The 24,326-nt window shown below is 38.6% G+C and overlaps 1 protein-coding gene across 1 annotated transcript in view; it reads right to left on the reverse strand.

The window, feature by feature from the left end:
• The window catches only part of Lmnb1 (lamin B1), a 68,744-nt gene that overhangs the window by 25,885 nt on the left and 18,533 nt on the right, over positions 1–24,326 (reverse strand). Inside the window, exons 2-5 of the mRNA XM_004631321.2 lie at positions 10,552–10,708; positions 9,808–9,933; positions 5,729–5,899; positions 3,962–4,087 (exon numbers count right to left, since the gene is read on the reverse strand). Coding sequence (XP_004631378.1) covers positions 3,962–4,087; positions 5,729–5,899; positions 9,808–9,933; positions 10,552–10,708 — 580 coding nt within the window. The remainder of the gene's footprint in view (positions 1–3,961; positions 4,088–5,728; positions 5,900–9,807; positions 9,934–10,551; positions 10,709–24,326) is intronic.

Consider the following 24,326-nt stretch of genomic DNA (forward strand, 5'->3'; position numbering starts at 1 on the left):
AAAAAAAAAAAAAAAAAAAGATGCAAGGTTGTGAAAAAACAAAGAAACCTGTGAAGCTTCCATAGTAGCCTAGGGAAGCAAAGGAAGCATGTTAGGTACCCTGAGACAGAAAGAGGGTAATACAAAATTTGGTAAAATGGAAAGAGTCTGGAAAAAAAATTTCAAAAAGTCTGGACTCTAATTTATAGTACCAGATTACTGTATGTTCTTAAATATCCCATGGGAACATCAGATGTTAACAATGAGGGAAATTTAGTAAGAGTTACTGATTACTCCAACTTTTCTGTAAATCAAAACTTAGGCTAAAATTAAGAATTACTTAAAATATTCATCAATCAATTAGATTCCTGAGGGGCACATAACATTCTGCATCAGAAACAAGCCTCAGATACTCTGAACAGTCCTTGTGCCTCAGATAGCTGACATTTAACCACACTTACAAAAAACACAGTAAGAAAACCATTCCTCTTTCTTCACTGAACAATCTCATTTAATTACTTCATTCTGTTTCAGATGTGAGAGATAAGACAAAAAGAACCCCTACAAGAAAGTTAGTAAGACGAACTGTTCCATTCACCTGTAACCTCTAAGAACACATTTCGAAATGCAGTGTCTCTACATTAGACTCCCTTTGATGTTGCTGAGTTCTTTTAAAAGTAAAAATCAGAACCTGAGATATAAGAAATTATTTAAATTATTTAGAATTATTATCTTAGATAAAAATACTTTAAGTTAAACTGCTGGGTTTATGTCTGCTATACAGTGATACACAAGGAACAGAGTATGAGAAGTCAGACTGAAAGCTTTCTGAATCTGCCAATAACCACCCATGAGATTTGGCAAACTATCACCACCTTCTCTAGCATTCATAAAATGAAGACAGTCAGGGCTAGGCACAGTGGCACACGTCTGTAACCCCAGCACTCATGAGGCTGAGGCAGGAGGACTGCTGAGAATTTAAGGCCAACCTGGACTGCATAAAGAGTTCAAGGCCAGCCTGAACTATACAGTAAGACCCTGCCTTAAAAAAATAAATAAATAAAATGAAGACATCAAACTAAGTTATCTCTAAGATGCTGAGTCTATTGTTAAGTTTAAGAGCTAGTGGTCTTGAATTTAATTTTTTATATTTATAACATAATTGTATTATTTTATTGTTGTCTACACTGCAATAAAAATTATTAGTGTCTGCATACTAGAAAAAGTGAGGTTCATGTGTGAGCAGCAGTACTAGCACTGAAGGCCTTGTACATGCTAGCAAAGAGTGCTAACACAGTTACAACATCAATCCATTCTTATTTTGAAACAAGGTCTTGCTAAACTGCTATGGCTAACCTCAAGCATGCGATATCTTCCTGCCTCAGGGGTGCTTCTGAAGTGTAACTGTAAACTCCCCAAGGCAAGCAGACTGAGCAATCAATTAATTTGGCCAAAGTGGAGGGATGGATCTAGGAATGCTGTAAGCAATGTGTAAAATTTCTAATTCTAAAAGATAATATTGCTGCCCCTTAAATCCCTAAACATATCTTCTAGAGTCAAAATGAAGGAGAATGTTAATAGTTTATATACTTCTTCACTAATATGGCCATATAACCAAAAGCACATGACCTAACAAGTAGCATGAGGAAACTTCTATGATTCAACAAGAAATACTGTTACTATTACATGTTAGGAAAGTATTAAGATCATCTTTTTCTTTTTGATGACTTTTCAAAGGCTAAAACTTACCTGCTAATAAAAATATGCATAACATATTCTCTATATATAAATAAATTCTGCTACCAGTAATGAAGAGAAGAAATAAAATTCATTTTACCTAGAGAAAGTAAAAGCTATTTTGGCTAAAGGAACACTTCTCTTTCCTATTTGATGGCTCCTAAAAACACTCAGGGACAAGCCTAACACTGTTCAAAACCCATTATACGAGAAGAAAAAAAAAAAAAAAAAAAAAAAAAAGGATGGGAATATAATTAACAAAAAAACAGGGGAAATACCCTGAGCCTACATCAGAAGACCTACCTACTAAGTTTCAGAGCCAAACCCTATTTAACCACAGACAAGTCTAAAATGAAGATCAACCTCAAGAAAAAAAACATAAAACATCTCGACCAAGCATGATTAAATGAATCCACAGCCAAACAAGTGGAAGAGATAGGGACAACCAAAAGGAGATGTAATAATTAAAATGACTTATCAAATGGAGAAAGTGGTTCAGTATCAATTCAGCATAAGAGCAGAAAATTCTAGAAAGTACTTATTAAAACAGTGCTATGGAATACACATGCCCCTCCAAAATTTACATGTTGAACCCCCAGCTTCCATCATGATGGTATTAAGAGATACAGCCTTTGAGTACTGGCTCCCTCTCATGAGGCCAAAGCCCCTTATGACTAGGATTAGTACACTCATTTAGTAGGCCCACAGGAGCTTATTTGTCCTCCTGTCACTGCAGACATGGGAGAAGGCATCACCAGAAATTAGGAAACGCCCACAATCCCGTTCCCACTAGCAGTAGGCTTTGGACTTCACAGCCTCCTGAACGATAAGAAAAACATTTCTGCTATCATGGCTTTCAAGTCTGTATTTCTGAAGCAGTCCCAAAAGGACCTAGACAGATGGTACAATGGCAAACAAAATATCCATTAAACTCCTGAAAGAAAATCTTTGAAGAGAATGAGTTACAAAGGCAAAATCGGGAATGAGGTGAGAAACTCATATAACCTCTGGGCAAGTGACTGAACATACAGCTTGATTGTTCCCTGAAAACAAAATATTGGGATAAAGTAGTAAATTTTTATAATTTTTAAAGTTTTAAATTCCAATTAATATTCATGATAGGCAATTTAAAACTTTCAGTTAGTTCTTTTAATCAACCTGTTTTATGTTATCCATTTTCTGTTTTCTAAATTCATATGACATCCCTTTTATAACTAGAAAAGAAATTTACTAAAAATAAAACAAAAAGGAAAAGTCTACTCAAAAATAAATCAACATACATGGAAAATACAAAAGACACAAGATTTACAAATACAAAATACAAGATTTCCACATTGAAGGAAAAGATAAGCTTAAGTTTCACTTCCAATTACTTCTCAATAATTGAGTAATAAATTTCAAAACAATGCTGAACACTTACATAGCTGTATATACACCATGTACCCAAACTGACCTCACCACAGACCAGTGACAGCAAACCTATGGAATAGCTACTTGTTTTTGAGACAAGAGATAATAATGTATGAGGTTTTTTTCCAAAAACTAATACCTCAGTATCCAGGTTTAATTGTGGTACTCGCACTATGTGCTAAGTGAGTGGGTTTTGGAGTTCAGACATTAGTCTCTAAGCGCCTCACTGTCACTGCCCTACACTGACAGATTTGAAGCTATTTCACTTGTTTAAACTGTACCTGGAGCACATCACCACATACTGGCAGCCACCAATCAACACAACAATGTAGTTATTTGCCACTTAGGTGTACCAAGGAAGCCCCTATATTCCTAGTGAATACAAAAACTAATATATCATAAGAACCTAATTATTAAGTATTTCAAGCACAAAGGGACTCAGTCCAGAAACACAAAGCATTTATCACCCATAATGAATTTTTCCATATTTTTCTTTATGTTGTTTTCTAGATATGATTTTTTAAAAAAAGAAAAGATGTGTCAGGAAAAGCACTCTGTAGAGATGAGGCTGACAGATGCTGTGGAAAACCTGAGTCCTTGGGTAGGTCCAGTAAATACACTACCTCATTCATGAGCTCTACTCAACACAGCTCAGAGGATGTTTATGCAATGCAAAATGAAAAAAATATGGGGAAGCACTATAAAAACCAGGGTGCAAAATAATTATCACTTGTGACAAACAGAGGGCAGAGTGACAGGCAGTGCAGGAAGACTGCTCCAGATGAGGTGGCTTTCCAATTTAACCCAAGTCTGCCTCTGTAAGTCACTTTCTTACCTCTTTCTGTAGATTAGAAAGCTGAGATGAGAGGCTCTCTATTCTCATACGACTTTCCATCAGTTCCTCTCTAGCACTGTTGACAGAAGAAGTATTCATCTCTGAGGACAGTCTGGCATTCTCAAGCTGAAAGAAGCAGCAAACGTGGCCTTATCTTTAAGTTAGAACCAATGAGGAAGCATGATGTACTTAGAAGCATTTCAAACTTAAGAGCTGCTGGTAACTGGCTGATGAAATACAGGAAAAGCGTCATGAAGTTTGATGATATTTGAATTACCTTGTCACCAGACTTGTTTTTGTGTAAAGTGTGACAACACTTCACCGCCTCTTAGTTTTCAGGTGAGGATATTTCTGAGATGGAATTAATGACACAACAATAGATTTATTTTCTAAAATAAGAACTTTAACAATGTAAACATAACTGGGATTTTACCCAAAGTTTATCACTTCAATTATTTCAACTGCTAAACCTGTAACACTTAGAATATTTAATAAAGAAAATGAGCTACAAAACCTGTGTATTGATGATACTGTAGGAAAATACTACACATTTCCCTAACCTATCAAATCCAGTACAGAACAGATTCCTTCAAATGAGGCAGAAATTCTTTCAGAAACAAAAATAGTCCCTCAAATATAAATAATGCCATATTCCTCCAAATACCCATAAACACTGTACTGTGTATACATGTGTGCTAGGCACATATTTTTTTTGCTTCTACCCTGCCTCTATTTTATTTTTTAAATCATTTATTTTACTTATTTATTTGGTACAGGGTCTCACCACACAACTCAGACTCAGTGATTCGCCTGTCCCAGCCTCGCCCACCTTAGGATTACAGGCACATACCACCATGCCTGGTTTCAGTGGCCCGTATTGTATGCCCAGGGTGTTCAGGTCAAAACAGCACGAGGCACCAGGGATCAAACCTGGGTCCTCCCTCACACTTGCCAGGCAGCACTCAGACCACTGAGCCATCTACTCAGCCCCTTGCCTCCCTTTAAAGCCATAGTCTGTGACCAATCCTAACTTTAGCTCCTTCCCCATCTAGTTCAATGCCCAGCATTCGGTGCCAGACAACTGGAGGTATTCTTGGTAGGATCTCTTACTTTCAGTAGCCAATTACTACTTCCCAAAATGGCTAAAACTCAACATGGACAGCTTAAAACCATGCAACAGAAATTATATTCACTAACTCTATGACCCTAATTTTCTAAGTCTTCCACTAATTCTTTTTAATTAAATCATGTATATATGTAATATTTTAAAGGAGGTTAAACTCATCAGCAAAGCCTAGATTTTTGTACATTCCGATAATACAGTGTAATGCTTTTATTTTTTTTGGCGGAACTGGGATTGAACTCAGGCCTTTGCACTTGCCAGGCAAGCACTTATTCTACTGAGCCATCTATCCAGCCCTTTTATACTTTTTAAATGAGTAACAGTGAGAGAGGAAGAAATAATTAGGGACCTTCCCTTTGGCTCTTATACAAAAATACTCTAGTGTTGTGGTCACAATTAGTCTTTATGTAACATGAATGGCCAAAGGGACAAGAAAGATAAGCCTTTACCTCTAAGAAGTATGAAAGTGGAATAAACCTATTTACTCCTTATAATTTCTTATATTATCCATATAGAAAACTGCATTTTAAAAAAAATCCATTTTCTGTATTTGGAGAGTAAGAGAATCACTTAGTAAAACTTGAACAAAACAAAACACCGGTTCACACTGGGCAGAGGAGGGTCAGCTCTGAAGGCGCACGCACCTTGGCGTGGTAAGTCTGCTCGAGCTCCTCCTTGTACAGCCTCACTTGGGCATCATGCTGCTCTCGCATCTCGTGGAGGGCCTGCGCCAGCTTGTACTCGTACTCGATCTGACGCCCAGAGTCCACTTCTACCAAGCGCGTTTCATGCTTCCTTCTGGTCTCATTAATCTCCTGGGGGTAGAAAAATGACACAAATCCAAACAAGTTATTTTTCATGGCTGTACTGGTACAAGGCTGAAGGACATCAGGGCCATGTGCAGCGCTACACACTTTCACCTGTTCCAGGAGGTGTGACTACACTTTACTGCCTCTTAGTACTCTGGTGAGAATACTTCTGAGATAGAGTTAATGATACAATAATAGTAAGTAGACCCCTGGGTGTTTGCTGGGTTTTTTTTTTCCCCGAAGAATATACCTACCTACTTATCTCTTTGAAGGGGCCCGGGGAGATGGCTCAGTAGAATAAGTGCTTCCCTGGCAAGCACAAGGGTCTGAGTTCAATCCCCGGTTCCACAAAAAAAAAAAAAAAAAAAACCAGTACCTCTGAAGGCAAGGAATGGCCTCTTTACTAAAGTGCCACATCATAATAAATAACTAGACAGGGTACCACATTAAACACTCAACAACTATTCTTCTCTGATTATTGCTAATCCTAAGGATACCTCTGAAAAAGACATGCATAAAAAATTAAATTCTGCAGACAACTTCAACATTTATAAGAGTTTCTTTGTCTTGTTTTTCACTTAAGATAGTCTCACTACTATAGATTTGTGTGGGCTTAAACTCACTATGAACCCCGGGCTGGCCTAACTCACAGCAATCCTCTTGCCTCAGCCTCCTAAGTACAGGATTACAGGTGTATGTCACCACACCCAGCTCATAGGATTTTCTTAAAATATGAAATCTGAGAACACAAGTCCAGGAATAAAATTTTCAATGAAACTTCTTGTCATGAAAAATGCAAAAGGGGGAACTGGGGAGATGGCTCAGTGGAATAAGCACTTTCCTGATAAGCACAAGGGCCTGAGTTCAATCCCCAGTTCCAAAAAAAAAAAAACACAACACGTATCTATAACGGCAATAATTAAGCTACAAATGGGGCGCATAATTCACTGACGTTCTTTGAGTATCTTGGTGCATATGTTTTTTCATACATTTCCTAATCTTTCTTTTAATCATTGTAGAAGAAAATGCACTTGACAGAATCAGATTAAATCAGAAGACAGTGGTTCAAATCCTGGTTTGGCTATTAATTTCCCAGAGCTCGTTTTGTTTAGCGAAGCAAATGACTCTTAAATCATGAAAACACACAAATGAGAACTTCAGCTGAACAAATACTGAAGCTGTACTATCAGTGCACCCTTTTTCTATCTCCTTTGCTCTTCTTTCTTCCTTAACTGTTCACAAAAAGAAAGTTAGGTATATTCATTGAATAGTATCCTCAATGTGGGAAAAAGATAATTAAGAGGAATATTTTAAAATCATGCTCAAAAATGCAAATATCGAAACTTCAGAAATGCTATTCACTATAGAAATATTCATTATTTCTCACTTATACCTTTTTTCTTTTCCTTTTTTTTTCTTTTTTTTCCTTGAGAGAGAGTCTCACTATGTAGTTTGGGCTGGGCTGGTCTTGTGCTCACTTTTGCAGTACCCAGGCTGGTCTCGAACTTGCACAGGTCCTCTGGGCTCAACCTCCCAAGTACTGGGGTTTCAGGTGTGCACCCTATGCCCAGTTCTGGGCCACATGGTGAGCGCCCACATCCAAGGCCGAGATGGCACACTCGGGCATCTGGGGCCAAGACTGCACAGCCTGTAGGGCCAGGGATCAAACTTGGGTCCCTTGTGCTTGCCAGATAGGTGCTTATGCCTCTAAGCTATCTCTCCAGCCCCTGATGCCATTTTTCAATTATTACTTTATATAGAAACAATGACTTTCCAAAGAAAAAATACTAGTTGTCTACACACAATACCAATAGTAACAGATCTGTGCAAAGCAAAACAAAAATATAACTCAACTGCACGTGAAATGTCTGCTTTGCCATGTGTAGGCATTTATTCCTATAATCCAAGCACTGAGAAAGTTGGCATAGAATAGAATAAGGACTTTTTGTTGTTGTTCCTCGCATGCCTTCAGGGCACGTTTGGCCAGCAGGAGAGTTGTGAGGTTCGAACTCCAGCCACCTGAGGCTGACAGCTTTGTGGAAGCAGCCACTTAAAGGACTGAGCTAGGCCCAGGCCCCCTGGCATAGAATAGAAAACTGAACTGCAGCCTGGGCTATAAAAGATGTTTAAGGCCAGCCTGGATTATATAGCAAGAACTTGCCTCCAAATATACAAACAAGAAAGTATACTTTCGGGCTAGGGATATACTTCAGTGGCGCAGCGCCTGCCTAGCAAGCGCGAGGCCCAGAGTTCAATTCCCAGTACCAAAAAAGGTCGGGGGGGGAGGGGCCTTTTGGAGCTGGAGAGATGGCTCAGGGGAATAAGCGCTTCCCTGGCAAGCACAAGGGCTTGAGTTCAATCCCCGGTTCCAAAAAAAAAAAAAAAAAAGTATACTTTCCTAAAGTCTCATTTAACTATTAGATAACAAGTGTGTGCTGTGAGACATCAAAACAGTGCTTTGCTTTGACATTCATCACTCCTTAGAAAATAGTAATGTCTTATTCTAAATAAGAAACTGACTTCTTGCCCAATGCTCCTGACACCCACAATGCCTATTTTACATAAATATCAGTGAAAATCATCAGATTCACATTAAATTATATTTTTTCCAAATAAAAAGTTTAACTGCAACACTGAACTCCTATTTTTCAAATTACAGTTAGTCACTATTTTCAAAATTATACAACTTTTAAAATCATTAAGATATCTTATGAGCATACTCCTCTCCCTGGGTCAATTCTAGTCCTCTTCAATTTTTTGAGAACATACATTCTCCTTTCTCCAGTTTGGCCACAGGGACCTGCTGCCTTAACCCCAGCAGGTAAGACTGTAAATGCTACTTCAAGTCTTACATGCATACCTAATGCTGTGAAGGGCCACACTTCAAGATGCCCCCAGTGTTCACTGACTCCTCCCACTCCAGCATCAAGTGCTGGCCCATACCGTAGTAAGGGACTGCTCTATATGACCACCAGAAAACAATGGTGTCACTTCTGCGACAGGCTTATAGAGGACAGCATGGCTTTTGCAGAGGTCTTGTCTCCATCTCTTTCTCCCTGTCTCTCTGTCTGGCATATCATGAGCAGCCCGTGGAGAGTGCACCGAGCAACTGATACCGCCTTCAACATTCATGTGACTGAGAGCCACCGCAGTTTCTACAGCCCAAGTGAAAGATTAAATGCAATCCCAAAGAGACCCTAAAATAGAACCATTCTTTAAGCAGCTTTCAGCTTCCTGACCTACAGAATAAATACTAAGCTGAGCATAGTGGTACAAATCTGCAATCCCAGAGCTCTAGGAGGCTGAGGCAGGAGTACTGCAATTGCAAGCCCACCCGATGTAATTTATTGACTTCACAAGACTATTTCAAAATAAAAATTAGAAAAGGGGAGGAGATGTAGCTCAACGCAAAGAACCAAGAAAGCAATCAATCAATCAACCAGATCTGTGGTTCTAGGTCAGCAAGGATGAACCTATGTCATATGCTATTTTTCTTTTTTTAAGACAAAAGATATTATTATTAGAGCAAGAACTTTTTTCTAAACAAAAATTTCAGTATTCAGGTTTAATTGCAGTGTTTGCACTTTATGATAAGTACATTTTGGGTTGCAGTTTGGGTACTAGTTTCTAAAAGGCTGGGCATCGTGACTCAAGGTTAATCTTGTTAGGCAAGGTAACTAACACAAATGTTTAAGCATGGTGACAGAAATTACCTATGACCAAATCTTTCCAAGTTAGATGAAGTGAAATTTTATCTGTTTACTGTATTAGATTTACAGATGTCTTGCAAACTCTCCTAACCCAAAATCTTATCATTTCTGATACATTTTATATGGGAAAGAATCATGAGATATATTTATAATTTACACTCATGTGTATCTTTTCCTTTGAAAAGCAAAATTATACATAATTACCTCTTCATACATATTTTTACGAAATTCCAAGTCTTCCGTAAGGCTCTGACAACGATTCTCCAAGTCAACTTTAAGCAGAGTTTCATCTGCTAACTGTTTCTTGGCAGCAGCTAAGGAGGCTTCCAACTATTACAAGGAAAAAAATTGTGATAAAATTTATACAGAAGTCATTTGCAATGAATTTGATATGTTTGAATCAAATCAAGTAATACAGTTCCTATATACTTATCAATGTATGATTTCTCATCTTAACCTTATCAGAGAACTGTGTTCTTTCACTGGTCATGCACAGGATAACATTAGCAGGTCACCCATCAAATTGGTAACTGCCCACAGGGGGAATGAAAGAGACCTATCACTCATGTTTTGCAAATCAATGGTTTTTAGCTAACTACTTTCATTTCCTCTGTGTTCAAGGGAACAGCATTATGAAACCTCTTTTTCCCCCTCACATGTTGGTGCAACAAAGAGACTTTGGGAGTAAGAGGCAGAGTAAGTATCTGCACAGAAGAGAAAGATACACAATAGAGACAGCATGACTGAGAAGCCGATCTATCGTACTTTGCATGTTAGCTACCTCAAGACTTCTTCAGGCAAGCCACTAAAAACAAAAACAAAAACAAAAAAAGAGCTTAAATAATTTTCCCCCCAGAATAAAAATAAAATCAATCAGCCAGATTAACCATAGCTTAAGACAGATGGCAATAAACCTGCCCAATATAACAAAGAAGAAGCTTGTCTTACCTGGGCAATCTGATCTTTCAGATCTTCCAAATCTCCTTCTAAACTTTTTTTGTCACCAAGTGCAGTAGCCAGAGCTGCATCTTTAGAGTTCAGCGCTGCTTCATATTCTCGAAGCTTGATCTGGGCTCCATTAAGATCAGATTCTTTCTTAGCAAAACTGTAATACAATTGAAGAAGGGCACAGACATAAAATTATATCTCTGACTTAGGGCCTTATCCTTGCCTGTCCAAGAAAGAAAAGAAGCAGCCTAAATAAGGGTTACCCAGGGGCCAGGGAGATGGCTCAGTAAAATAAGCGCTTGCTTGGCAAGCCCAAGGGCCTGAGTTCAATCCCCGGTTTCACCAAATAAATAAATTAATTAAATAAATAAATAAATAAATAAGGGTTACCCAAACCTACTAAATAAAACCTAAGAAGCAATTTAGGGGCATTAGTAGAGTTTCTGGTAGATAACAATGTTCTCTTTCAATGTTACATGAAATTAGTCCAGTGTAAGTTGTTTCTGAATGAGAACACATCTCTTGCCCTGGTTCTATAAAGAGGCACACTGAGAAAAGGTATGTCTAAAGAAAAGTTTGGGGAAAAAAAAAAAAGAAAAAGAAAGAAAGAAAAGAAATAGAAGGTTGGGGCCGGCGGGATAGCTCAGTGGTCTAAAGCGCCTGCTTAGGCAAGCTTAGGCAAGCCCAGGGACCGCGGTTTGATCCCTGGCACCACATGCCATGCCAGCCCCACTCCTAGAGTGGGCTGAGCTGGCCACAAAAAAATAAAATAAAGCAAGTACAATTAAAAAAAAAAAGAAAGAAAGAGAAATTTACTTTAAATACAGTCAACATAAATAATGATACAGAGAACATGTAAGTCAAAACATACTTTGAGATTAAATAAAACAGCTAAAATTATTTAATTTTATAATGTAATATCATATAGGAACTCTCTTAAGAAACAACTGACCCCAAGACGCTTGCTAGCACCTTTCATTTCCTATTTAAGAGATGATTTGAGATTTTCCAAACTAAAACTTTAGAGTCTCTCTAGTACCTTGCAGAAAAATTAATTCTCAGCTTATATCATCAACAATCAAAATGAAGTGCTAAAGGCCAGCAATATAGCTCAGTGGACTAGCTGTGCCGGCCCCACCCCTGGGCTCGCTGAGCCAAGCTGGGTAGTGAGACCCTGTATCAAATACATAAAATGAAAAAAAAAAAAAAATCTGTTACCATTCATTTTGATATCATAATGCAACTGTAAGTATAACATTTTAGCAAAAATTTCCCTCTTTAGGGGCCAGGGAGATGGCTCAGTAGAACAAGCACTTACTTGCCTGGCAAGACACTGGTTCTGCAAAAAAAAAAAAAAAAAAAAAAAAAAATCCCTCTTTAAAAGCCAGTCTTGTTAAAGGCCACAAGATGGCAGGCTTTAACTGAAAACTTGCATGAGGGGGGAGGGAATCAACTGTTACCAAAAAGGAATTCCATATCACAATTTACAGCTAAAATGGCTTATTCAAGAATTCAGTCTCTTTGAGAATAAAATTAAGCTGTCCGGAGGAGTCACTATTTTATCCCATTGACCAAAGTTATAATGGGGTATAAATCGTAGGGCTTAACATAAAACTACTATTGTGTAGACCATTACATAATACTTACAAAAGCATCGACTACAATTATCTAGGCTGAGATACAGTTCAGCGGTAGATAGAGTACTTGTCCACCATGTTCAAAGGCCTGGGTTTGATCCCAGCACCAACAGAACAGAACAGAACAGAACAGAACAGAACAGAACAGAACAGAACAGAACAGAACAGAACAGAACAGAACAGAACAGAACACCCTCTATTAAACTGTGCAGTATATAAATCTCAGACCACAATAAGGTGCTAACCAAGTGGTGATGTATGGCTATTTGTGGATATAGCTAACTAGATCAAGGAACAAAAAAACCTTTGAGGGTAAAACCTATACTTATCACTCTTTTATTTTCCATATGGAAAGTTCACAGATAATGCCTATCATACTTAGGACACATAAGGCCCTGGGTTGATTCTCAGCACACAAAAACAAAACAAAGCACACAACGCAACCACATTGCTCCCCAAAAGCCCCTTCCTGCTTTTTCCATCCAACAGAAAATGTCTTGTCTTTCACTAAGAAGAAAAAGTAACTGTGATAATTCTATCATCTTAGTGATTCACTCCTAAATATTGTCTCCCTTCCAGATGACCTGCCAAGACCATGGAGACATACATGAGTTAACATTTTGGGTTTGTGGTTTTTTTTTTTTTTTTTTTTTTAAGCTTTATTTATTTATTTATTTATTTGTGTGTGTGTGTGGCCAGCTCAGTCCACCAGGGGGCGGGGCTGGCTGGCATGTGGTGCTGGGGGATTGAACCGCGGTCCCTGTGCTTTGCTAAGCTTGTTCTAAGTAGGTGCTTTAGACCACTGAGCCATCTCACCAGCCCAACTTAGCTTGTTCTAAGTAGGTGCTTTAGACCGCTGAGCCATCTCACCAGCCCCAGGGTTTGTGGTTTTTAGGACAGAGTCTCACTATGTACAGGGGAGTTCAGGCTGCCACTGAACTCACTAGGTAGTTCAGGCCGGCCTTCCAACTGATCCTCCTGCCTGTCTTCTGAGGGCTGGGAATAGTTGAGTGCCACCAAACTGGGCAATACTTTGAACACATTCTACTAATTTTCTGGGTTTATAATTATTTCTCATTAATTATGACATAAAATGTCCAAGTGTAGTTACTGCACATGCTCCAGAAGCCAAAGCCTGCAGAGCTGACATCCTAAGACATACTTATTCTAAGGCGCAGCACCTGTCACTTAAGCAGAGAAATGCAGCTGACACTGACCTGGAAAAGACTGCAATTTAGCTAGGAATCTGAAGCTATTAGAAGCTATCACTTAAGGTGCTGAAATACATTTTTCTTTTAATAGTGGATTTCTTCCATTTTATTCATCTTTCTGGCTAAACTATTTGTTCCTCCGGACAGAGAGACCTTACCAGTGTTCCCATTTAAATTCAGTATGTGGATCTAATGGTGAAAATATGCATACTCCTGAAAGTAAGTTGTAAAATATATCCATTTCCTTTTAGATATTTTACACAAGAACCAAAACTCCAAATACAGCCAGAAAAACAAGTAGTTTTACATAATGTAGTTGGCACTGTATCAAGAATTTCCTTAACAAAGTTAGATTTCATTTCTTTATTTTTGGTTTTTATTTCTGTAAGTTCAAATTTCGTTAGTCATATCAAGCTATGAGGTCTAATCAATTCTCTGACCATTAAAGAAATAATTAGCAGAAAATATTTATATACATTCCTATACACATTCTACACCAATGACTTAAAAGTTAACAGAGGTAACTTTTTTAGTCATACACTAGTTTTACTTTCCCCAATACAGCTAGTGCCATTAACTTCCCAGAACACATTCCTATGGTCCCCTGAGGCCTGTAGGACTAACCTATATGCAATTGGTGCCTCAATTACTATACTGCATATCCATGGTTTTGAACTCCTGACTAGACTACCTCTTACCACCAAAATTATCATACATTTCCACTGCCTTAACTACCTTGGGTCTTCAACCTACCACAACTTTGCCATTTATTTTTTTAGGATCATCACGTAAGCCTCGGCTTCTACAGTGAAGTATTTGGCTTCCCTGGAACTCATTGTCTGAACTTTGCTAAACCGCTACACTATAAATGCTGACTGGACAACTCAGTCTCCTAGGTTCTATGTGTCCTACATTTGTGTAGGTGGACATCTCTAGACTAGTCCTGCCAGTAAGAAAGTGAAGAAGCAGAAAATACACCCTGTTTCAAAAAGCTAAAAACATTCAATAGTGCCTTTATGGAAATATATCATAATAGTTACTAGCTACAGAGCACATCTTTCCAAAAGTCATACATAAGATGCAGAAAACCATTCAAGGGGGGTCAGGGAAATGGCTCATTGGAATAAGCACTTTCCTGGCAAGCACAAGGGCCTGAGTTCAATCTCCAGTTTGGGGTGGGGGGGGGGGGGAATATATATACATATATATTTTTTTCAAGGCCTAGTAAGTATAGATAATAACTACCTAAAAATTAATTAGTAAGTGCTTGGTATGTATAGCTCATTGGCACAACACCTGGCAGCAATGTCATGAGTTCAATTCCTTGTACAAGAAATAAAAAAATTAAGTAGTATGCACGTCATAACCATGAGATTAAAAAAAAAAACAGGAAACTAAAAACTAGCACAAGATAAATCAATAGCTAAACCTACATGGACTAATATATAGAAGTAATTAAAAGCTGATTACAAATCATTTCAAGTAGTTAGATGATGGGCCAGGGAGATGGCTCAGTGGATAAGCGCTTCCCTAGCAAGGGCAAGGGCTTGAGTTCAATCCCTGGTTCCGCAAAAAAAAAAAAAAAAGACAACAATTAAGTAGTTAGATGTTGGCAAGTTGCTATCTTTGTATTAACATGTCCTTAGTTTGTGTCACACTTAACATACATGGGTAGCTGAATAAAATTTTTGGCTTGTTCAGTGTACCACCATAAGAAAAGATTCTCTAAAACACTCACTAAACTAGCTAAGGACAAAGAACCCTTGTCAACTTTTAACATAGGACCTATATACGTGTCTAGGATTTTTTTTTTTTTTAACCAGTCTCATTATGTTCTGAAGTAGTTTTTGTCTTTACTCTTTCATTTTCATATACAAAAATTCATGTGCAAATATCTACATTAAGTAAAAATGTAAGTTCTACAAAGTCTTAGTTGGTGGAATAGTTAGAAAAAGTACAAATTCTAGATATTACACACCCATAAAATTTGACAAAGATTTATTATACTACATATACACAAGTGTAAACAAGGTAAAGAGTTTGTGTTCAGTAAGTACTTAATACAAGAATAAAAGCTGCCAGAAATGGGTTCATTCAAGACATGATGCTGATAAACCTAAAATACATAATTTTTAAAAACTACACTGTTTTGGGGCTGGTGAGATGGCTCATAGGTCTAAAGCACCTACTTAGAACAAGCTTAGCAAAGCACAGGGACCATGGTTCAATCCCCCAGCACCTCATGCCAGCCAGCCCCACCCCCTGGTGGGCTGAGCTGGCCACACACACACACACACACAAATAAATAAATAAAATAAAATAAAAACTGCACTGTTTTAAAAAAAAAAAAGAATAATAATAAGAAGAAGAAACCAGACAAGAGGTATTCATGTTTCTAAAAATAAAAGCAGATATAGAATCACCTGGGTTTTTTATTCCTACCTTAGTACGTCTAACACAAAACAGCGTAAGTATATAGAAAACAGACCACTCAAGTCACTTAGTTTCAAATTCCATCCATAATGTCCTACAACAAAATCCTCACTGGCTGCTTAACCAGTTGTTAGCATTTCTGAGAAGCTAATATAAATTTTCACAGAGGGCTGGGGAGATAGCTCAGTGGAATAAGTACCTGCCTGGCAAATGCAAGGTCCTGAGTTTGGTGCTACAAAAAATGAATATATATGTAACTTTTTAGGTTCCTCATGAAAAGTATTGACACTCCACAATTAGAAAGAAGTCCTCGGGCTGGTGAGATGGCTCAGTGGTCTAAAGCACCTACTTAGAACAAGCTTAGCTGAAGCCCAGGGACCACCGTTCAATCCCCCAGCACCACATGCCAGTCAGCCCCGCCCCCTGGTGGGCTGAGCTGGCCACACACACACACACACACACACACACACACACTAATAAAATAAATTTTAAAAAATACTTAAAAAAAAAAAAAAGAAAGAAAGAAAGAAGTCCTCAATCTGTAACTGCAATCTTCCAGATGGAAATGAAACTACAAAGCCAGATGAAAGAAAAAAAAAGCCAGCCAATACTTTGCCCTGTGCCAGGCTCCACCTTACCTTAGCACCCCTCACTAACTTTTTGCTTCAGGACCATTCCTACTTAGAAAATCTCCAAGGGATGGAAGGGAAACACCACTTAGCTTTTCATACAGAGACAGATAAACACAAGAGAAGTCATTTTATGCAAAATTGCTATTTCTAACCTCCATAAAACAGCTATTTCATTCCCTCAAAAGAGACCCACTCTACAGAGCTTATTGGCCCGGTTGTCTGTGCTCTCTGTTCAGGTTTTAATACACCGTAAAGTTCTTCTGAACAGCTGTCTGCTGGCAGCTGAACACTATTTAACACTAGTGTACTTATGTTCAAGTAACTATCAAATCTGTTTCTGGGAATACTTCATACCAAGCTCAAAAACTACATGGCCTTTTTTATCTAGCCATAGTCTAGGCTTTTAGAGAAAAAAAAAAAAAAGGAGTTCAAAGTAAATGTTGTCAATATGAATACATATAAATCTTGTTTCAAGTCCAGGAGTGGTGGTGTGCACCTATAATCCCAGCGCTGGGGAGGCTGAACACAGAATGATCACTATGAGTTCAAACTGAGCAGTGAGACCCTGCACAAAATACAAAGAAAGAAAGAAAGAAAGAAAAAAATCTTGTTTCAAAACTGAGTAATTTTACTTTATAACAGAATCAAATAGTATATTCAATATACATTTGCTCCAACACTCATGGGTCATTTTCAAGTTGTCCACATTAGGATTCGTTTCCACAGGAACAGAGGGGGGCTTGCCGGTTAGATGGGGGGGCTTACCAGTTAGCTCAGCTGTTTAAGCGCCTGCATGGGCAAACCCAGTCAGACTCGCAGGACTTCAGTTCAATCTCCAGCTCCACATGCCACACCACACCCACCCTTAAGGAAGCCTGAGCCAGCCAAAAATCCAAAGGGAACAGCGTGCAGCAGCTGGGGGCGCGCTGAGACAGGGATTGGATTGAGACTGGGTGTGGTGGTGTGAGCCTGTAATCCCAGTGCTTGGGAGGCTGAAAACAGGAGGATCACTATGAGTCCAATCTGTGTAGTGAGACCCTGTAGATGCTGTACTAAAAAAATACAAAGGACAAATATGTGCCCTACATATGTGAGGAAAAATTAGTGAATTCCTTGGCAATTACAATAAATGTCTGAGGCCAGGTGTGGTGGCACATGCCTGTAATCCCAGCATTTGGAAGGCTAAGGTAGGAGGATCAAGTTTGATACCAGCCTGGGCTACAAAATGAGCTCAAGGCCAGCCTCAACCCTGTCTCAAAAAGAAAAGAGATTCCTAAAAGAGCCAGGAAAGATGATGCAAACCTATAATCCCAGCACTTAGAAAACAGAGGTAAGATGATCACAAGTGAAAGGGCAGCCGAGGCTAAGAACAAACCCAAGTCCAGGCTAGGCTACACTCTGTCTCAGGAAAAGTCCCCTTTCCCTCAGTGCCAACATTCGTGACCAAATAGTCTAAACTCATTCCCCCTCAACTGTGGCCCACGGCTTAGCTCCACTGCATTTAAATGCTCTCCTCAATCAACAATCATCTCCTAGGCAGGCGCCAGACACAACAGATTTTTATGCCTTCCAGTGTCCCACCCCCAGAACACCTCCATGTTCCAGGAAGAGCGCCTTTCCTACTTTTCTATAGGTTTAGAGGTGGGTTTGCCTTCTCCTATCTAGTCCCGGTAGCACACCGATGCTTTCCACGCCTTTGAGCACTCCAAACTGCCAGATGACATCTCTACTTAAAAGTCCTAAAGAACCACCACTAACTTACTACTAAGCAGAGCCCTCCAAAACTTTATCCTCGATCAATCTGTTAAGAGCAACACTGTCTATAAGGGTGCTCAAGCATGGAAACTGAGTCAACCTAAACTCCTGATTTTCCCACATTCAGTATCTCTGAAATCCTCCTCTTTCCCATTGCCTAGCTATCTCACTTCAAGGCCTACTTCTATACTCCCAAAAGTGCCCTTATTAATATTTACCTGTAACCTATTTTCCTCTCCACAGTCATACCAATCACGTCATTCTTCACCCTGAAATTCCAGGTTGCTCATTACCTGAAGTGCAGTCCTCTCTGATTTTGCATACATATAGCTCTAATTGCATGAATTACCTGCCATTCACAATTCCTTCTCCTTATATCTGTGGGGCAAATTCCTATTTATCCCCAATAGCTGGCTGAGACAGCACTGAGTCCTGTCCAAGAACAGCCTCAAAACTTTGCAAGGCTCCTAGTCTGCATCGGAAGCAGTCCTAGTTCTCCACAGCACGTATGCTACTGCTATCACAGCACTTACTACAGTGTACTCATGTACTGCATTGTAAGTTACATTATGCACATACTATAGTGTTCCCTGTCTTTCCCTACTAGAATGCAAACAACTTGATAATGGGGATGTGAGTGTCCTAGCTCTACTCCAGCAACTGGTTCAAGGTCTAACGTGTAATACTTGGCACAAATATGTGCCAAATAAAAAAATCAAAGAACATTTCTGTCATGAGTATTACAGATTTATATACAGGTTTTAATTTCTTTTCAATTATTAAGACATGCTTTTTAAGAAAAGAGGCAAAAGAAGTTTCAGTAATTCATCCTCACTCATTCCTTATTAGCAATGATGCTCTCAGTATTTCTAACACCATTTCAATTACTATACCTCCTGGCAAATCGAAAATTGTCTCCCTGGAGACTGTGAATGAACTAACAATGTGAACACATATCTACATCTAGCACCATTTCTGAAAGTGACCTGAAAACCAACTGTCTTGTGTAAATCTTCAATTCCAGCTCAGATAATAAGGCTCTTTCCTGTCAACAAATCAAAATACCTGCAAAACCACACTGTTATAAGGGGTGTTTGTGTGTGTGTGTGTGTGTGTGTGTGTGTGTGTGTGTAATGTAATATAAAATTTCCTATCACAATGTTAGAAAGCAGAACTAAAATCCATAGTTCTACCATTCAATTCTCTAAGTAATCCCAGACAAAACAACCTCTGAGCCTCAAGATTAAAAGGCTTAAAAGATATTATCTGCCAAGCATAAGCATGGTGTCTGGCACAAAAAAAATGTCAGCAGTTGAGGGAGAGGGAGGATGCTAGGCCTGGAACAGAGGCCTCACATCCTAGCATTCTATCAGCGATTAAAGTCTCACCTCTCCATGTCATCTTGCCCAACTTTTTAGTCATCTAGGTCAGTCTACATTCACAAACACCAGATAATCTAGGAGCCCCTCCAGCAGTCATACACTGAAAATCTACCCTGACCAATAAATCCAAATGAAAAGGGGCCAGGGAGATGGCTCAATAGAATAAGCGCTTGCCTGGCAAGCACAAGGCCTGAGTTCAATCCCTAGTTCTGCCAGAGGGAAAGAGAAAAAAAAATCCAAATGAAAGCAAAACATGAAAGACCACCTGAGCAGATCAGTTAATGAAGGTCTCACTTAGGACCGAGGCCCATGACAAAGTATTCAGCAGAAACCTAAGATTATGATACAAATACAGAAAGTATTTTTTCACTTTTACGTTAGTAACATAAATAACAATAAAAATGTTATATTTATAATAACTCCCTCCCCCTCAACAGCCAGCTTTTCAGCAGACTGAGGTTAAAGGACTACAAACTCAAGGCCAGCATGGGCACTTTTAGCAAGAGCCTCTGTCTCAAAATAAAAGGTTAAGACAAAAGGGTCTATGGGGCCAGGGAGATAGCTCAGTAGAATAAGCGCTTGCCTGCCAAGTGCAAGGGCCTGAGTGCAATCCCCGGTTCCACCCCAAAAAAAAAAAAAAAAAAAGGTAAAAGGGTCTGGAGTGGTGGTGGCTTCTAACAGTCTGGGAAGTTGAGCAGAATTTCATGTTCAAATTCCCGGGGAGGTTGCTCAGTGATAAAACATCCACAGGTTCAATCTCAAATACTGCAAAAATATAAATAAAGATAACAGCAAACCTACAAATTCAGATATTATATCATTCTGAAAGGATAGGAAAAGGGTACTTTACCTGTTGGTAGCATCAAAATTGGTAGAACTGCATACGTTTGTCCAGTGGTTAACACCTGACTGGGAAATTAGCTAACAATTAACCTGTAGTTTAACCAGGGGGAAAAAATTGGTATCTCAAACAAGAAGGTTCCCAGAGAATCACAGCTGTTTCTGGCTTCTAAAACATTGGTTAGAATCAGTCACTACAAAGCTTATTTCCTTGGTTACAGCAAGGTAAGAGGGCCAATAAACTATCTTGTCAAATCTGTAAAATGATACGTATTACACATTTACTGATATGTTAAAAAAAAAAATGTTCACAAATTAGTGTTGCATGAACAAAGCTTACCTACTAGTATCATGAATCCATGTTTTGACAACAGGGTATCAGTTCTCAGAACTCTCATTTCTGGGAGACATAACCAAAAGTAGTTTTTAACTTCTTCTTAGTATTCATCTGTGTTTTCTCATTTTCTATTTGCCATGTAACAGAAGTTATTAAAAATTTCTCAAATGACAGCAAATGTACAACCTCCTAATCATAAAAGAGCACTGAAAAAAGGAGTCACAGCTTTGATTAGCAAACTTTTTGAGTCCTAAAATAACTGTCATCTTTAGTTTGAGTACTATCACCTAGACTTGGTCTTAAATGTCCAAGAGCCCAAGTGTTAAAGGTGTAATTGTAAAATGCTGCTACTGAGGTGTCAAAACTTGTCTGAAGGGAGTGCTGGATGGGAAATCCTTAGGTCACAGCAAGTGTGTCCTCAGAGGGAAGGGGAAGACCTTGGTCTCTTCCCCTGTCTTGCTTTGTGGATTTAAGATGAGTTATCTTTGCTGTCATAGATTCCCACCATGACTTGCAGCTTCACAACAGGTCCAAAACAACAGGGCCAACAGATCATGGACTGGAAGTGCCAAAATTGATTCAAAATATAACTTTCCCTTTATTAGTAATCTCAAATATTTCCTTACAGTAACATGAAGCTGAGTTTCAATTCTTTTCTTAAAAATTTATATTTAGTATGCAGCTTTACAGTTCTTTTAATTAATGCTAGGGTGTATGTTATCAGCTTGCTTCAGCCAAGGCCAAAGGAGTATATTAAAAATAAAAGACAAAAACCAGGCTGAAATAGGAAAATTACTACAAGTTTAAGGCTACCCTAATAACCAAAAAAAGCAGGATGGGCCTGATAGCTCAGTGGACTAAAGGGCATGCTTAGGCAAAGCACCGTGGCCAGGGTTTGATTCCTAGCATACTGTGCCGGACCCACCAGCTGGCCAAGCTGAGACTGGGTGTGGAAGAGCGCACCAGTAATCCCAGTGCTTTGGGAGGCTGAAAACTGGAGAATCATTATGAGCCTGACATCCTGTAGATCCTGTCCTAAATACAGAAAAAATATACATAAATAAATAAATAAATATATATATATATATATATATATATACAAGTGCCGGCCAAATGTCTCAGTGGATTAAAGTGCCTGCAAGCAGGCACAGTGGCAGAGGGTTCAATCCCCCCAAGGCCCACTGAGACAGCAATTGAGACTGGTGTGGTGGTGCACGCCTGTAATCCCAGCTCTTGGGAAGCTGTAAACAAGCAGAGCACTACGAGTGGGATCTAGTAGTGAGCCCTCAAACAACCTATAGACCCTTCCCTAAGATACAAAAAAAATAAATACGTACATATATACCAAAAAGCAAACCAAAAAGAGACCAGTACTACATGGAATGAAGGCCCTAAGTAAAAGAAAACATTGCTACAAGACCAGTATTTACTATTATTTTAGGTCTAAAAGCCAAATGATATAAATACTAAAAATCTAAAAGATTTACTGCTTAGCCTATGGGCATTTCCTAAATTTCATTCCACCTGTAATTTTTAAAAAGTAGAACATCAACTGGGAAAATACACAGTCAGGCCTGGTGAGATGGCTCAGTGGTCTAAAGCACCTACTTAAAACAAGCTAAGCTAAGCTAAGCTAAGAACAGGAACCTCAGTTCAATCCCCCAGCACCACATGCCAGCCAGCCCCGCCCCCTGGTGGGCTGAGCTGGCCACACACACACACAAAATAAATAAATAAATGAATGAATAAATAAACAAATTCTTTTAAAAAAAAATATACAGTAAATTCAAATAAAAAGTAAATCTTCAACATCCTTTCTCAATTAAATAGTTTTATCATATGTGCATGTCAGTATGCTGCATAACTTCAAATTACTAATTCAAGTAAAAATTATTCTATTATTATAACACAAGTACATAACAGGCTAAAAAAAGGTATGTTTTTTAACTCTTCTTAAGGTTCTGAAAACTAGTTAATCCTCAGACTAATTACAAAGATGAGGAAAGAGGGGCTGCGGAGATAGCTCAGTAGAATAAGCGCTTGCCTGGCAATCGCAGGGTCCTGAGTTCAATCCCTGGTACCACAAAAAAAAAAAAGTGATTCTATTTGGGGCTGGGGAGATGGCTCAGTAGAATAAGCAGTTGTCTGGCAAGTGCAAAGGCCTGAGTTCAATCCCCAGTTCTGCCAAAAAAAAAAAAAAAAAGATGAGAAAAGGAAGGCTTAAGTTACTGCCCTAAGTCACAAATACACAAGTAACAACTTCTCACAATTAACACATTCATTCCGCTTCATATTATACTCTAGTGTCCCAGTCATTTATACTTATTAGGTGCACATTGGCATCTACAAATACATTTTTTAATGAAAACACAAATTCAAATCTCTCACTTTACATTTCCTTATTACTACAATAAAAAATAAAAAATAAAAGTAAGGAATGCTGTTTATCTCAAATTAAGATAGGCCTGGTTCCTCAACCTAAGTGTGCCTTATCAAAGCAGCACATGAAAACCACAGGCAGAAAACTATAGATCTTCAGGTCCATAGGTACCACGTGTGGGGGGAACCCACATATTTAATACTTTACTTGACCTTATATTTTCATAAGCTAATTTAAAAGAAATATTTTTTTAAATGTCAGAAAAAGAAAATTGTAATAAAAAATATAAAAGGTCAGAAAGTTGGCTTAATAAGAATTATATGGGGCTGATGAGATAGCTCAAGCAGTTTAAGCGCCTGCCTGGCAAGCACAAGGTCCTGAGTTCAATCCTCAGTATTAAAAAAAAAAAGAAGAAGAAGAAAAAGAAGGGGCCGGGGAGATGGCTCAGTAGAATAAGCGATTCCCTGGCAAGTGGAAGGACCTGAGTTCAATTCCCGGTTCCAAAAAAAAAAAAGGAAGAAGAAAAATTATACATGGTACCTGAAAGAATCTGAAAACACTGCCTTTGCAGCCTAACACCTTATAGACATTAATCTGTGTCTCTTGGAACATGTTTAATTTTTTTGGAGAGGCATGATCAGGTTTTATTAAGCAGAATTAAAGTTTACACTCAAAAATAGTAGTATGAGACCTCAAAAGAGGCACCTTAATTTTTCTTTAAATGAAGAGACAAATGAATTCGCTTGCTCAGCCCTTCAAACAATCCCATAGCATCATTATATTGGCTATGTCCTTGTAGACCTCCATTATCAGTTTCTTACTTAATTCATAATTCACAAAGAGAAACCTGAGGTCATTTGGCAGCTTTTCAAATTTTAGTACTGTATCAACCAAAGGAGAAATAAAAGACAACTTCTAGAGTATCATGAGTCAAGTGAACTTAGTAAGGAGTCAACTTATGAACACAAAGCCACAGTCTGTTTCTGAGTTCCAAACTAAAATTTTCATTAACTGATTTGGTGGCAAAACCTAACCTGAGCAGACAGGAGCTTCTTTCACCTTTCTCTGTTTACTATCATTCCATGCAAAATGGCACATCTGACTACAAAGATGGGCCCATGTCATTGAATACAAAAAAGTCATTCATGAATCCCAAAATCAGTTATTT

This window comes from Octodon degus, unplaced genomic scaffold (assembly GCF_000260255.1).
Source record: "Octodon degus isolate 3935 unplaced genomic scaffold, OctDeg1.0 scaffold00040, whole genome shotgun sequence".
In the NCBI taxonomy this organism is placed as follows: Eukaryota; Metazoa; Chordata; class Mammalia; order Rodentia; family Octodontidae; genus Octodon; species Octodon degus.